At 39.7% G+C, this 17,023-nt stretch overlaps 1 protein-coding gene across 1 annotated transcript; it reads left to right on the plus strand.

Annotated features, from left to right (window-relative positions):
* The first annotated feature begins 5,933 nt into the window (after positions 1–5,933).
* On the plus strand, positions 5,934–7,088 carry LOC110870145 (uncharacterized mitochondrial protein AtMg00810-like). The gene has a single exon (XM_022119346.1). It carries the CDS (start codon positions 5,934–5,936, stop codon positions 7,086–7,088), a length of 1,155 nt encoding a protein of 384 aa, XP_021975038.1.
* Positions 7,089–17,023: the final 9,935 nt, after the last annotated feature.

The following is a 17,023-nucleotide window of genomic DNA, read 5'->3' on the forward strand; positions in this document are numbered from 1 at the left end:
CAATTTTCAAAGCATTCTCCATCTTTTTAACCTCAACAGATGGTTTCGACTTCGCGACCCAAGATTGATTTTCAAAAATTTTTGTCTTAGGGTAAATTTTTGAAGTCTTTCGAGTCTTAGAGGATTCGCCAATCTCGAAAGTCGATTTCGGCTTATCCTCCGACTTCAAAGATTCCCCTCTTTTCAAAATGCGGATCGGAGAAACCATCGGCTTTTTGCCCTTTGTGTCAGTCGGAGATTTAGGTCGAGGTTTTTGAACGTTTGGCTTTTGAACAGTTGGTTTAGAAACAGTTTGTTTTTTGAACACTTGGTTTTGAAACAGTTTGTTTTTGAACCGGTTTTACAACAACAGGTTTCTCAATGACTTTCTGACACTGTTTCGCCATGTGTCCGACTTCACTGCAGCGGTAACACACCCTTTTGTCATATTCAACAAAAGTAGATTTGACTGACTCTTCTTTCAACTTCTTTGCTGCATTGAAATCGTCCACAGCTTTTTGACTGAAAATATAATCTTTCTCATCGTCAACACTAGGACCAGCGACAAAAATTTCATTCATCTTCTCTTTCGGCTTAAACACCTGCTTAGCCGTTTTCTTTTCAAACCCGATTCCTTTGTTTTTAAAGTTGTTTTTCTTGTTATGACCTTTACCATCCCCATCTTTCTTTCCCGAACTTGTGGGACGTGATGTAACAAACGATTTTTTAGGTTTTGAAAAGAATTCATTGTTATTAACCTCGTTAATGTTCATTTCAACCAATTTAAACACTTTTTCGACATTCTCGATTTTCACATTCTGAAGTGGATACTCGAAATTGAAATAAAGTTTATCTGTTCCAACCATAGTGTATACCACCATGATCGGATCGTCATTCGCACTCTTCTCCGATTTCGGTATGTATTGATCTAAGAAATTCCCTTCATCTTCAGAATCACTAACAACCTTCTCAGATTGAGCCTTTTCAGATTTCTCACTCACCTCATCCAACACCTGATCGACAACAGTTTTGATAACCTGAGATTCGTTGTCGGTATCGGATGGGGAGAATGTGACATCTATGGTCTCAGGCAAATCATCTTCTATCGATCTCAATTTGAGATTCAAAGCCGCTTCCACCCCATCTGGATATTTCTGTGTGTAATGATTCCACATTGGGGGTGGAACGCTCTTAAAGACTGGTGTCGTATGTGGCTGTTGGGGGACAATCTGCTCAAGAACGTACGATGAAGCCACATAACTCATTAACTTTTTATCAATCCGATCGTTTTCAATTTTAGCCAATTCGAGTTCCTTTTTAAGCGATGCGATCGTGTCTAAATGAAAATTGACTTCCTTTTGTTTATCAAATACTGTTGCTTTAGCCAATTTTGTAGCTTTATCGTTTTCAACACTTTCCTTTTGTATCATCTTGATTAACCTGGCGAGAGTATCGTACGCCTCGTTAACTTGGCCAATGTCAAATTTAATCATATCAGCGTGGTGTTTCAATTCCTGATACTTGATGTCTTTTTCAAGACACTCCGTACATGGTTCTAAACACTGTTTGCACGGTGTTTCAGGGATTGAAACAACCTTTTCAACAACCTGCTCTACACAATCAGTTTTACCGACATTGTTTAACTCAGACTCAGATATTTTGACAGATTTGATCTCCTGAACTCCAGATTCCTCTCGTTTGACTGACTCACTACTAACAGACTTTGACTCCACGAGTTCTGAATCTACCTCTCGTAGCTTCCCCATGAGAGCTTTATCAGCTATGTCCTTCAATGCTTCTCGAGTCATCTCTTTCGACACATCTATCAACTCTTCAACGACTTCTTTCTTCTCTTCAAACCTTGGGCATGATCTGGTCCTTGGTTCTTCAAAGTAACCTGCAAAAGATTCAGAAATGTTAGGATGCAATACATATTTCATTAAACTTCCCAATACTTCCTGCTCAGACTGATAGTAATACACTTCAGCAGCTATTTCTTCAATATTGACCGCATTATCAGCAGAAACTTCTTCAGCAACCTCAGAAACATCTTCAGTAACTATTTCCGGCTCAGACACCATCTCAGATATTTCAACAATTCTGCCATCATGGCCTGTCCATCGCTACCGGGGATATATTTATCCCAACTGAATCCTGCAGCAACCTTTTCATCGTCTTGATTCACGATCAGTGCCCTTTCCGGTTTATTCTTAATCTGTGGCCTCTAAACAGTTTGTTGTTGGTTTGGTCGGTGAAAGATCGCTTGCCTATAGTAGTCGTTGGTGAACGGGTTTTGATGATTGTTTACTTCACGGTTAGGACATTCTCGTTTGAAGTGACCGCGTTCTTTACATTTAAAGCATGTAACTTTCGACTTATCAAACCCTAACTTTTGACTGGGGCCTGATAGACTGTTCCGGCCTGTAATTTCCATGAAACGTTGAGCCCTACGCACCAAACTCGCCATGCACCATTTGATGTCGATCAATTCAAGCTCTTCGGGATCGATTTGGTCGTAATCCTCCTTCGTCATGTCAGGATTTCCGATCCTCCCTGCTACTATGCCCTCATAAGCCTTAAGAACGGAAGCAAGCAGTGCTATGTGCTGTTTTGCGGCTGTTTCCGTGATCTCGTTTCCATTCTTTATGTTCACCGCAATATTACACTGCACCCCAGAAACGTACGCCTATTGATTTGATCCAGTAGAACTTTGAGGTGAAGGCTGTTCCTGAGCTTTAACATTCGGTTCAAAGTTCATGAATGGTGACGAATTGCCGGATTGCGGAGTGTTTGAAGAAACACTTGAGGTGTTATCAGCAATGAACCCTGTCTGTATTTTTGGGCTTTGATTGGTTGAAACTGGAGGGTTGCCTTTGTAATACAATGATACATCTTGCTGCACACTTGCTGAGTTCATCTTTTTGATTTTCAGCAATTCCAGCTCGTGGGCTTCGATCTTCTCGATGAAAGAGCTGATATTGAGATTCACAAAATCAGAATTATTCTTCAGCATCATTAGATAAGTGCCCCACTCATCATACGGAAGAGCATCACACAGCTTATCAATCCATTCTTCATTCGTCTTTGTAATTTCCAAACGCTTCTTTTCAACTACAAGATGACAGTATCTTTCGATTAACTGCTTTGTTGTCTCGCCTTTAATTCTGGTAAAAATGTCAAATTCCTTCTTAATTAAGGCTTTCTTGCTCTTAATCATCGATACACTGCCTTGGAATTTCAGCTTCAATGCTTGCCACATCGACTAAGAATTATCTTCATGTTGTAGTAAAATGAGAATATCTTCTTTGATCGCCTGTTGATAAATGCTCACCATCTTCTTCTCAGCCTTGAAGTCAATCTGTTCAGTTTCCGTCAAACTCCCGATGCCCTTTTCCAATCCCATACCGTTAACTGGTGGTACATACTTCGCCTCTATTTTCATCCAACATTCGAAGTGATTGGCTTGCACCCAGTTTTTGAAACGACCTGACCAACCCGCATATTCATCTAAACTCATGAGCTTCGGAGGCTTTTGCATCGTCCCTAATTCATTCTCCATGTTAACGTTCTGAACTATACTCGCCGGACTTTGCGTAACCGACATGCCGCTCCCCGCAAACAAGTTATAAAAATCTTGATGTTCCATTTTTAGTGACAAATTCGAAAATGTTTAACTTTTTCATAAACAAATTGTTTTTATCGAAAAACTTTTAACACAGACTGAGTTTCCAACACTCGATCACGTACGAAATGGACTAAACGCTCAAACCATGACTTTTACACTAAAACAGGTCTTATAAGCGAAATCAGATTTTAAGTGTTGTTATGAGTGAAATTAGCTTTTGCTCAGAAGAGCGAAATCAGGTAATGACCTTATGAGCGAAACTAGAGTGTAATTATGAGCGAAATCAGATCTTAAAACTACAAGAGCGAAATCAGTGGTACACTAAGAGCGAAACCTCAGCCATATGAGCGAAACCTCTGATTTCGCTTTTACCGTATGAGCGAAATTAGAACCTTAGGTGACAAACACTTGATTTCGCTTGAACGCACAAGCGAAATCACTTCAAGTACTTTCGAGCGAAACCTGTTCACGAGCCATTTTAGATCACTTTTAAGCTGTTTTTAGGTCTGAATTTCTCAAGGGTTTGTTATTAGACAATTTTACACTATGTGATCAAATTTCAGTCCATTTTATCCGTCGGAAAGTCTAGAAACTCAAAATGTGCTAGAAAAAGGCTTTGATTTGGGTAAACTAGCTCACGACTGGCTCTGATACCAATTATAGGACTGTTATTGACAGTCGTTTGAGTCAATCAGAGCTAGTTACTACCGAAAATGCAGCGGAAATACAAAATCGGCATGAATCAAAGCAGAAATGGAGTAGAAACAGAAGTAGACCACTTTAAAATAGTTTTCTCATTAATCTTTCACAAAATACACGAGCAGCAGTTCGGCTACACTGGAGACATGAACGTACAAAATGAGAAAACAACACAACTATTTATAGGGGCAGGGATTTCGCTTATATGACCATGTCACTATGAGCGAAATCATCTTGTTGGGATTTCGCTCATATGGCACATTGTCACTATAAGCGAAATCTGAACATTACAAACCCAAATTTACACATTAACCCACATACATTCATAATTAACACATCTAGACCCTATACATTGAATAACTAAGACTAAGACGCAGGCTTTAGACATTCGTGCATCAACACCTTTGCTAAATTTCATACGCTAATTCTTACATAATTTCAATGTAAAATAAAAACTTTTCAATGTGACCTTGGGGGCGAATTCGATAATCAGGCCTTTAAAAGCTTTGCCACCCACCATGGCCTATTATTTTGCTTCTCTTTCCCCCAAACCTCTTCTCAGAACGTACGGCCCGAACATATGATTTGTCGTTTAAACGACATCATACGCGCCCTCCTAATCCACGCAAACCTACCCCCCATTTTTTGGGTCGAAGCCCTTCACACCGCCGCATACCTCCATAACATATTACCCACCAAAAGATTAAATTTCTACACACCTACCTTCGCCCTCTATCTTCGTCACCCCGATTACAAGCATTTACGCGTTTTTGGGTGTGCTTGCTACCCCAACACTTCCGCCACCCAACCCCATAAACTTCACCCTAGAGCCATCCGTTGCATTTTCCTTGGTTATCCTCCGAACTTCCGAGGATACCGGTGCTTCGACCCTACCACTGGTAAAGTCCATATTTCCCGTCATGTTACTTTTGACGAAACCACTATTCCCTATACCATCCCACAAACGCCTACCACTTATCATTTTCTCGATGACTCACCCCCCTGGTTTCTCATTCATCCCTCATTCACCTACCACTCAGCCTTCACCTGTCACTCCCTATCCCATCACTTACAGTCGTCGCCCTCGGCCTCCTCCTACCTTTTCCGTCCCATCCACCAAGGCCCAAATTCCACCCATACAACCCACAGCCTCACACCACCGGCCCACCTCCTATTAATCAACATCCCATGACTACTCGTTCCAAATCCCGTTCCACATCCACTTCTATCCATCTCACTCCCAATACCATCTCACCGGTCCCGAAAACCTATGCCAAGGCCTTTGATGATTTTAATTGGTTGAGTGCTATGAGGACAAAATATACTGCTTTACAGGATAATGATACTTGGGAACTCGTTCCTAGACCGACTGACCGCCCCGTAATATGTTGCATGTGGCTATTTCGACATAAATTTCGGTCTGATGGTTCTTTGGAACGCTATAAGGCCTGTTTGTTTGTCAACGGGAATTCTCAGACTGTCGGGATTGATTGTGAGGACACGTTTAGCCCGGTTGTTAAACAACAACTATTAGGACTATTTTATCTTTAGCAGTCACCAGGAATTCGCCGATTCATCAGCTGATGTCAAAAATGCTTTCTTACATGGACATCTGAATGAAACAGTGTACATGCACCAGCCCCCGGGCTTCGCTGATCAACAACATCCCCAGTTTGTATGTCGCCTTAAAAAGTCCTTGTATGGTCTCAAACAGGCGCCACGAGCATCGTATACACGGTTTTCAACTTTTATCACATCACAGGGGTTTAAAAGCAGTGCATGTGACCACTCTTTATTTGCATATTTATTGCTATATATCGACGATATTGTGTTAACAGCTTCTAATGACACTTTGCTTCAAGATATCATTGGCACTCTCTCACGAGAGTTTGCTATGACCGACTTAGGACGTCTGCGTCATTTTCTTGGCATCAAAGTTGATCAACTGCCTACCGGTCTCTTTTTTTTATCACAGCATCAGTATGCAAAGGAAATCATTGGGCGTGCCAACATGACTGCTTGCAAGCCCTGTCACACACTTGTGGACCTCTCGTCCAAACTCAGTGCCTCTGACGGTCCCCTTGTAGCAGATCCCACTTTGTACCGCAGCCTTGCGAGGGCCGTACAGTACCTGACTTTTTCTCGTCCAGATATTTCCTACGCTGTCCAACAGGTTTGCTTATTCATGCATGACCCACGGGAACCCCATTATGCTTTCATGAAGCGCATTATACGGTATATACAGGGTACGCTTGATTACGGGATTCGTATTGTTAAATCAAGGAGTCATGACTTAGTTGCTTACTCAGATGCTGATTGGGGGGGTTGTCCTGATTCGAGACGTTCTACTAGTGGCTATTGTGTGTTTTTTGGTAATAATCTATTGTCTTGGTCTTCGAAACGGCAACCTACTGTTTCACGTTCGAGTGCTGAAGCTGGGTACCGTGGGGTTGCTAACGCAGTTGCGGAAGCCACTTGGCTACGCAACTTATTACTTGAGCTGCATACACCCTTACGAAAGGCCTCCATCATATATTGTGACAATGTGTCGGCTGTCTATCTCTCGGATAATCCTATGCAACATCAATGTACAAAACATGTCGAGATTGACATTCATTTCGTCCGTGAGAAGGTTCGAATCAGACACATTTGGGTATTGCATGTTCCATCTGCTCTTCAGTATGCGGATATCTTCACAAAGGGGCTCTCTAAGCAGTTGTTTCAGTCATTCAGATCCAGTTTGAGTGTTGGACCCTCACCCATTCAAACTGTGGGGGAGTCTTAGCGGATATTCTTATTATATTATTATTTAGATGAATATCGTATATTTGTTAGAGATAGCCTTTGTATTATTTAGGTGTATCTTTTCCGTATTTACAGTTTAGGGTTAGCTTGTATTGTTCCCTATAAATAAGGGTTCTCTTCATCAATAATAATCATCAGAGAATTTCCCAGAACCTAAACTTTTATGGGTACCAAAAACTCTCTAACCTTATCATTTCAAGACCGTCATGTACAGCAGATCTTGTATTGCGATTCTGGAAGCTCCAAGCACATGACAGGGAATAGGAGCTTACTTAGTAATTATCAAGAAAAATGGGTGAATTTGTAAATTTTGGAAATGGGGTTAAGGGAAGAACCATGGGTTATGGTACCATACAGTATGGATCATTAAGCATTGAGAAGGTTTCCTATGTTGAAGGTTTGAAATATAACCTACTAAATTGTGGGCAATTCTGTGACAGAGGCTTCCAGGTAACTTTCTTACCAGAAAAATGTTTACTGGTTGGTTTAGATTGTAACAAAGTATATTTAAGTGGCAAAAGAATAAGAAACTCCATCTATTACTTTGACTTTAGAGAAGAAATAGAGCATCCACAATTGTGCTTATTTTCGACAGAAAACAAAGGAAATAGCTAGTTATGGCACAAAAGATTGGCCCATTTAAATTTTAAAACTTTAAATCAACTAGCAAGCAAAAATTTGGTATAAGGCTTACCTATCATTTGATCTAAACAGGATAAAATGTGTGAAGCATGTGAGTTTGGAAAATCAAAAAAAGGCTCACATAAAACAATTTCTGAATCATCAATTTTTGAAAATTTAGAACTTTTACACATGGACCTTTGTGGACCTATAAAAACTGCAAGTTGTTGGTGCATGAAATGTCTGTTGACTACGTTTATTTTAAGTCTTAGGTCTAGATAGGTTGTACGGAGTCGAAAATCAGAAAACTAGGGTTTTAGAAATAATTTCGCTCATAACGACATATGTGTCAATATAAGCGAAATCATGTTCTTGGTATTTCGCTCCAGTGTACACTTAGTTGGTGATTTCGCTTTTAGGGTTAGTTAGGGGTTTCACTCCAAGATACTAGGGGGTTTCGCTTATATGAGCACATCTATAAATACCCCATGTGTGATTTCATTTAAAACCATTGGAGCGAAATCAGGTCTTGTGCTAGGTGACGAAACTCTATCAAAATCTACTCAGAAAGCATTAATAGAGAAGGAAATTGAAAGGAAAAGTTGTTGTTACTTTGTCTACACTGATTCCGCCTTTGTACGCAAAGATGAACTGCCTTAACTGACTTTTTCTGGTCAAACAACGGTCCAACAAGTGGTATCAGAGCTCAGGATGAGGAGTTCATACTACTACAGCTTGATTCTACCAAATTCTCTTACTTCTACTCACTTCTTCTCATACTTTTCTGATTTGAACTAGTTCCTACGGTTGAAATGGACTGAATTTCGAGTATAACGTGTGAAACATAGAAATAACAAACCCTAGAAAGAATCAAGTTAAAATTCGGACTAAAAATGGTAAAAATTAACTAAAAACCTGATTGCGCTTTTACGGACATCAAAGGATTTCGATTGAAATTGCTTGATTTCGCTCATAAAGACATAAATTGTCTGATTTCGCTTTTAGATACATTCTGATTTCGCTCTTAGGAACTTAATTGTTTGATTTCGCTTTTGAGGACATATTGCTGATTTCGCTTATCAGTCAAAAGCTGATTTCGCTCAAGTGTACATCATGATTTCGCTCGAGTGTACATTTTGATTTCGCTCATAAGTGATTTCGCTCGAAATCACTGTTTTTCAAAATTTCGAAAATTTTTCTAAGTGTTTGCTGATTTGTCAGGTACATTCAAGATGGATGACATTTTCATGAACCCGTTTAGCGACATGTATGCATTTGCTGGAAATTCGGGAGATGATACATCTACAAGCAACAACAATGAGAACCCGCCAAATGCCAAGAAGAAATTATCGGATGCTTTGGAGGTTGAAAGTGCTTTTGGAACTTACAACAAACCACCGAAGTTGATGGCTATTGAGGAGTATAGTCGGTAGGCAAAGAAATTCGAAGATTGGTTGATGGCTTTTGCGTTTCCGAGTTGGAAGAGTCTCAAAAAATGGATACGATAATGGAGGCAAAGAGGGTGAAACTTTATCAACATCTGATGAGATAGAGTCGTTTGTTGCTGAGCAGAAATGTGTGGCATTGTTGTTTCAATCTGTTCGTGAAGATATAATCTCTCTGGTCGAATACTCTAGTGCAAAAGATCTCTGGAAAAAGTTAGAAAAGAAATGTTTAGGAAGTACTGAAATCGTGAAAAACAAAAAGAAACTTCTTAGGAAAGAATTTGATTTGTTTGGGTGTTTAAAGAATGAATCGGTTTCAAAAATGATTGAGAGGTTTGGGCACCTGAAGCTGAAACTAGCTAGAAATGGAATTAAGTATCCTGAAGATGAGCTAGTAGACAAATTGTTCGATTCATTGCAAGACGAGATGGATTGGCAATATTATGCGATGATGCTGAAAAATACTATCAAGGATCCAGAAGTGTTAACTGTAGATTTGCTGATTGAGAAACTCGAGAGTCATGAGTTGGAATTGAAGAAGACACACAAAGTCAGTCACTCATCGTACCAGCAGAACTTGGATATGTATTATCCAAAGAGCATGATGCCAAAGAACAATTCTCCCAAAACTGCGTTTTCTTCTGAGAATGTCTCCACAATGAACAAAGAAAGTCAGAGCAGTGAATATCACAGTGGTTATCACAGTGGGTCGTCTTCAAATTCAAACCAGTCTGAGGCAAAGAACTTGTTTCATTGCAACATCGCTGTAGACATGAAGAATGCTCAGAATTTCAGCGAGGAGTCGGCTAAGCAGCAGATAGTTTTCCTAGCGTCAGTCTTAGAATCTTATGAAAGTCTTGTTGCTGGGAAGATTGGCAACACTAACCTAACAAAAGAGGACTATGATCAAATCGATCCTGAAGAAATGGAATTAATTGACATAAGGTCGTGCATGGCCAGTGCTATTCGTCGAGCTCAGCGTTTCATGGAAATAACCGGCAGGAAATTAATTGGTGGACCATCTACCAAGTTGGGGTTTGACAAGTCCAAGGTGACATGCTTCAAGTGTAAGCAGAAAGGTCACTTCAATCGAGAGTGCAGAAACGCGTATGCTGACGAGTCTGAAAACCCGTTCAGGGAAGATTACTACAAGAAGGCGATATATCATCAAAACAAATCGGAGCCGCCAAGAATGAAGCAGATTGAAAAGAAGAAAGAGAAATCTAGAGCTCTTGCGGTGATTTATGATGATGAGGGTTATGACTGGAGTGAACTGCTACCAGAGGAAGATGCGGTTGGATACGCTTTCATGGCAAAGAATGAACGTGTTCCGTGGAAAGACAACAGAAATGAAGAACAGAAGTATAATTACAGAAGGTTGTTGGCCACAAACAGAATGATCAGAATATCTGGTATCTTTTCGGAAGCAAAGAGAGCAAATAGATGGGATCCAGACAGAGAGTGTTATCTTGACCCATATGGAAACATTGCTATTGACCACAACACTCTTGATCTAGAGGCCATAATCAAAGAGTTAAAAGATGAAGATGATTATTGGCAGAATAAATGGTGGGGAACAGGAGACGAGAAAGAGAAAGAAGAGAAAGAGAAGAAGGAGAGAGAAGAGAAAGAGAAGTCAAAGAAAGTTGATACTGAGATCATTGACACTACTCAGGAGTTGACTGCTGAAAATCTCGGAAAGATGGCTGACAAGGTGCTGGCAGCTAAGGCGATTGAGGTAGATTCTATTGAGTCTAAAAGCCAGGTCAGTTCAAACACGTCAACGACTGAATCAGGTAAGAAAGTTAATGGGGATGTTGATTGCAAAAATTGCATCAAAGAATGCAAATTTTGTAATACGATCACGTATCTCAACGGAAAGAAGGTTGAGGATCTGACAGCTAAGGTTAGAAGTGTTGAGAATCAAATTTTTGATCATGACAAGATGGTTAAAGCTTTAACTGAACGGACCAAAGAATTAACTAACAAAATTGAAAATGATAATACTGATCATGAGAGAATTAGGCAAGAGAATGAAAAGTTAGTTCTTGAAAACCGTCGAATTACTGAAAAATTTGAGAAGCTTAAAAGCACAATGAAAGATAATGATGATCAAAATGGTAAAACTTATAAAGAAAATGTTCAACTAAAAACTCTGCTAAGATTAAAAGAAGAATCAATCAACCAACAACTGGATGAAATCGCTAAATTGAAACTTAAAGTTCAAGAGGCTGAAATTGAAAATGAGCGAATCCAGTCAAAGCTTAACAGTTACAACTCCGCAAGCTTTGTTTTGCAACACATTGTTCCCAAACCCATCGGGAAAAACAAAGCTGGCGAAGATGTTTATTCTGATGGAACTGGGGTGGGTTTTCATAGAGTTCCACCTTCGATTCTGGAAAATTATACGAAAAAGCAATCTGGGTTGGTTGAAATCGAGGAAGAGAATGAAGTTAAACTTTCGGAGAACATTGATGTTACTTTTTCTTCATCATCTGATGATAGTGTTCGGACAGAGATTGTTAAGAGTACAGCTGAAAGTGTTTTGATGTCTGATTCAGCTGAAGATGATGGATGTTTCTTAGATAAATACATTCTGAAACAAAAATCCAAAAACAACTTAAATGATGAACCTACTCTTGTCATGTACAAGATGTCGGGATCTGATAAGTTGTATTCGGATTCAGAGTTTCCCATTGAGAATCTAAATGTGAAAAAGTTAACAAATGTTTTCAAATTGGTTGAAGTTGAATTGTCGGAAGTGAACAGTCTGAGTCAAACAAAGAGACAAATGAATTTTGGAAAAGATAAATCATACTACAAAAAACCTGTTGTTCCACCAAGTTTTTATAATAACAAAAATCGAAACAATTGGTCGGGTGGTTATCAGGGTGGTAAGAGTTATCAAAAGAGAAATGTTCAAAATAAGAGGTTTGTTGAAAAGAAAAAGTTTGTGAACAGTTCGAGTTCACTTGCTGATGAAGAGAAAGAAATTTTTTCAAAATCGAATGAAGAATTCTTTGAGAAGAGAGCTTCACAGGTTCAGTCTGAAGGCACAAGTCGAGTGGTTGATACTCGAACATGCTTCAGATGTAATCAAGTTGGGCACATTGCACGAAAGTGTACCAACGTGAAGCCTAAGACTGAGATTGTAAAGATTCAAAAGAAGAAAGTTGACGAGAAGGGAAAAGCAACAATGGTTGTTGAGAAAAAGAGTGTGAAAAATGACAACACCAAAGTGAAAAATGAACCCGTAAAGAAAGTGGTAACTAAAAATGACAAATTTTACACACGGGTTGCATTATCTCAACAAGTTTGGAAACCTAAAACTGAGAAAAAGATTTCACCTTCTGAGGATTCAATTCCGATTGATTATGATGCAAATTTTCCACCTCTGAAGGCTGAAAACTTTAAAATTCAAATTGCGAGAGTTAAAAATGTCAAGGTTACAACCAAGGCTGATGAGGCTTGGGTGGACACAATGTTTGACTAAACAGTTTGAATTGCCGGAGCTTCCTTGATCGCGAAGCATGAATCGGCATCTTTATTGAAGTGTTTAAATCATGTTGTTATATGTGCAGGATCTTCCGAGATTAGTCTCATGCTGGATTATGGATAGTGGAGCATCTCGACATATGACAGGAAAGACCACATTGTTGTATGATGTGAAGAATATCAATGGAGGTTATGTTGGTTTTGCGGGTAATCAAGGAGGAAGGATTATTGGTGAAGGAACGTTATCCAACGGGATTGTGACGTTTGAAAGAGTTAACTACATTGCTGAGCTGGAGAACAATCTGCTGAGTATTTCGCAGATCTGTGACAGGATGTATACCACTCACTTCACTGATAAAGAATGTTTGATCTTGAAACCAGGATTTGTAATCCCTGAGGAATGGATTATCATGAGGGCACCGAGAGTTAATGATCTGTACATGTTGGATATGAGCGTAGCTACTACAACCACGGGTCAGGCTCATTGTTTCGTGTCCAGAGCAACTGAAAAGAATCGAGATTATGGCACCGGAAGATGGGGCATATACATCTTAGAAAAATGAATCACTTGGTGCACAATGATTTAGTTCTTGGATTTCATGTCAAAGGTTTTCATCTGGAAGGGGAGTGTATTAGCTGTGTGAAAGGCAAGCAGAATAAAAAGTCACACCCTATAAAGCAAGTCAATTCAGTCTCAAGACCCCTGAAGAGACTTCACATGGATTTGTTTGGTCCGGTGAATGTCAAGAGTATTACGGGAGACAAATATTGTCTTGTGGTTACTGATGATTATTCTAGATTTTCGTGGGTTTCTTTCTTGAAGACAAAAGACGAAATGTTTGATAGTTTGATGGCATTGTTCAAGAAGATTGAGAATCTGTACCAAAGGCGTATCAAAAGAATTCGAAGTGATAATGGTACTGTATTCAAGAATAGCAAGATGGAAGAATTTTGTGATGAAAGAGGTATTTTGCATGAGTTTAGTGCTCCGTACACTCCGCAGCAGAATGGAGTCGCAGAACGCAAAAATCAGACACTAATCGAGACGGCTAGAACGATGCTCGAAGATTCAAAGTTACCGATTAATTTTTGGGCTGAAGCTGTTTCCGCCGCATGCTATACGCTCAACAGGGTTCTCACTGTCAAGAAGTTCAACAAAACATGCTTTGAGTTAATCAATAACCGCAAACCGAATTTGAAGTATCTTGAACCGTTCGGGTCACCCTGTACTGTTCTAGAGCCTTATGGAAAGTTTGGTCCGAAGTGCATTGAGGGTATATTTGTTGGTTATTCAAGTCCTTCGCGACGTGTCTTCGTTCCAAGTGAGAAGCAGATTATTGAAGCTGCAAATGTTAATTGTCAAGGTTATACTATGCCGCCACAAAATCCAGGAGATTCATGGCGATATCATTATGACATGTTGTGGGATTCATTTGGCATGAGAGAAGAAGAAGAAGAAGAAGATTTCTTTGATGAGTTGGATATTTTACGCGAGTACGCGTCACAGCAAAGGTTCCCAGCTGAATATTCAAGGCGACCACGGAAACTTCAAATGACGATGAAGCAGGTCCGAGTAATGCTGGTGAACACGACGATGTCCAACAGAATGAAGTTGCTCAAGATAATCAGTCGGATCAGAATGATAATCAAGAAGCTGAAAACATGCCGATCTTTGATCATGGAGATTCAGATTCTGAGGGGGAGCAGATTCAGGATTTAAGTCAAATAAACCAAATTGATGAACAAGGTGCAAATCAAAATGTTACTAATCTGGAAGGCGATGTGGATGTTCCAAGCGAAGTAATGCTGCGAACTCTTTCATATCATCCAGAGGAGTTAATCATAGGAGAATTGCAAGCAGGCGTTCGCACGAGACATCAAATTGACCAGGGCCTTACATGTTTTTATTCTACAGTAGCACCTTTACAAACTGAATTTTCATTAAGTTGTTTCATTTGGTAGATCGAACCGTGAACTTACAAAGAGGCACTTACTGAAGACTCTTGGGTCATTGCGATGCAAGAAGAGTTGAGTCAGTTTGAAAAGTTGGGAGTGTGGAAGCTAGTGGATTTGCCAGATAGAAATCAATACGAAATGGGTATTTAAATGTAAGAGAGACGACAGAGGAGTTGTTGTAAGGAACAAAGCTCGACTCGTTGTTCAGGGCTTTAGTCAACAGGAGGGGATCGATTTTATTAAAGTCTATGCTCCTGTGGCACGACTAGAGGCAATCAGAATTTTTCTTGCATTTGCGTCTTGGAAGAACTTCAAAGTATATCAGTTGGATGTAAAATCGGCGTTTCTTTATGGGAAGGTTAAAGAGGAGATATATGTCGGTCAGCCGCCGGGCTTTACTGACCCAATCCACAAAAACAAGGTCTACTTGCTGGACAAAGCGCTGTATGGGTTACACCAGGCCCCGAGAGCTTGGTACGAGACTTTGTCTCAACACCTACTAGCCAACAGTTTCATACGTGGAAAAGTGGATGCCACTCTCTTCACTAAAGAGGTCGACGGTCATCTTCTGATAGTTCAGATTTATGTGGACGATATAATCTTTGGGTCGACGAATGAAAATCTATGCAAAGATTTCAAATCAGTGATGAAGCAGAAATTCGAAATGTCATCAATGGGGGAGATGAAATTCTTTCTGGGTCTACAAGTTGAACAACTACCTGAGGGAATTTTCATTCACCAGACAAAGTACGTTCATGATATTCTAGAGAAATTTGGGATGTCAAGTTCTACTCCAGCTGCTACCCCACTTGCAACAAATCATGGGATTCACCCAGATCTCACCGGAGATAGGGCTGATGAAACGTTTTATCGATCCATGATAGGTTCTTTGATGTACCTAACTGCTTCACGTCCTGATATCATGTACCCAACGTGCCTCGCAGCAAGATATCAATCTAACCCGAGAGCTTCGCACATGATTATTGTGAAGAGGATATTACGCTACCTGAAAGGAACTCCTTCATTGGGGTTGTGGTATCCTAGGAAAGGCGACTTTACGCTCGAAGGGTATTCCGATTCGGATTTCGGATGCTGCAAAGTCAATTCAAAATCAACAACTGTAGGATGCCAGTTCTTTGGACCTAGGTTAATCACCTGGCAGTGTAAGAAACAAACGTCTGTGGCGTTATCTACATGTGAAGCGGAGTACGTTTCTGCTAGCAGTTGCTGCTCTCAGATCCTGTGGATACAGCAACAGATGCGCGACTACGGTTTGCAGTTTCTTAACACACCTTTTTTGTTGATAATGAGGCCGCAATAAATATAACAAAGAATCCAGTACATCACGCTAAAACTAAACACATAGAAATTCGTCATCACTTTATTCGCGATTGTTTCGAGAAAAAGTTGATAAGAATTGAGAAAATCCACACTGACGAACAGAAAGCTGATTTACATACCAAAGCTTTTGATAAAAATCGGTTTAAATATTTGTTAAAACTGAATGGTATGAAGCTTCTTTCGGTGTCGGATGGCATTATTGGCGTTGATGAGAGTACTATTGCCGATGAAGACGAGAAACAATCTGCAATGGTTTGTCGATTTTTTACTTGTTTTGGTATTTAGGGGGAGTAGATGTAAATAGATATATGTAAATAGTTTATTTTCAGAAAATACAAAAACAATAAAAAATGCAAAAATACAAAAACATGATAAAATTTCAAAATCCAAAAACAATAGAAAACTGAAAAAGAGCTTGTGTAAAAAGGGAAAATGATAGTACATCAGCTAGACAATTACAGTATGCTAAAGAATTGTAAAGTTTAGATGAGTTAAACAGTCTCACTAATGATGTGTCGATAGGTTTTCGCACAATTAGTAGATTTTTTCGGGATATAAACCTAAAATTTCAAACTTGCGTAATTCGTGGGGAACACTACTTAGATATATAGGTAACCCCTAAAATCTCGTTTGAAAGGTCCCATATTCTGAGATACTAGGTCTTTATACTCAGTGATATCTGGGGTATTATTCCGGGAGTTCTGCTGAATGGAAATTCTGACCTAGTCCCCGAATAATACTTTCTGCAAATGCTTGAAACATAGCATCACCCTCAGCAAGCTGATGAAACAATAAAATTGATAGTCGCTGCTGTTGTAACTAAAAGATCCTCTAAAGGGGACACACCGAAAAGTCGAATCCGTCATCTCTCTGCGTATACAGAAGTATCGACCTGAGCTCTCACGGCCCTCGCATTTAACCCCTTACAGATATCATCTGTGGTATACTCACCTGTAAGACTGAATATCTGGGATTCTGGATACGGGAGTATATTCAAGAGGTGGGACACATGAATGAGCTAAGTTCATAAGACATCTAAATCGTATCCTGAGTAAAA

The sequence above is a fragment of the Helianthus annuus genome, chromosome 8 (genome assembly GCF_002127325.2).
Source record: "Helianthus annuus cultivar XRQ/B chromosome 8, HanXRQr2.0-SUNRISE, whole genome shotgun sequence".
Classification (NCBI taxonomy): domain Eukaryota; kingdom Viridiplantae; phylum Streptophyta; class Magnoliopsida; order Asterales; family Asteraceae; genus Helianthus; species Helianthus annuus.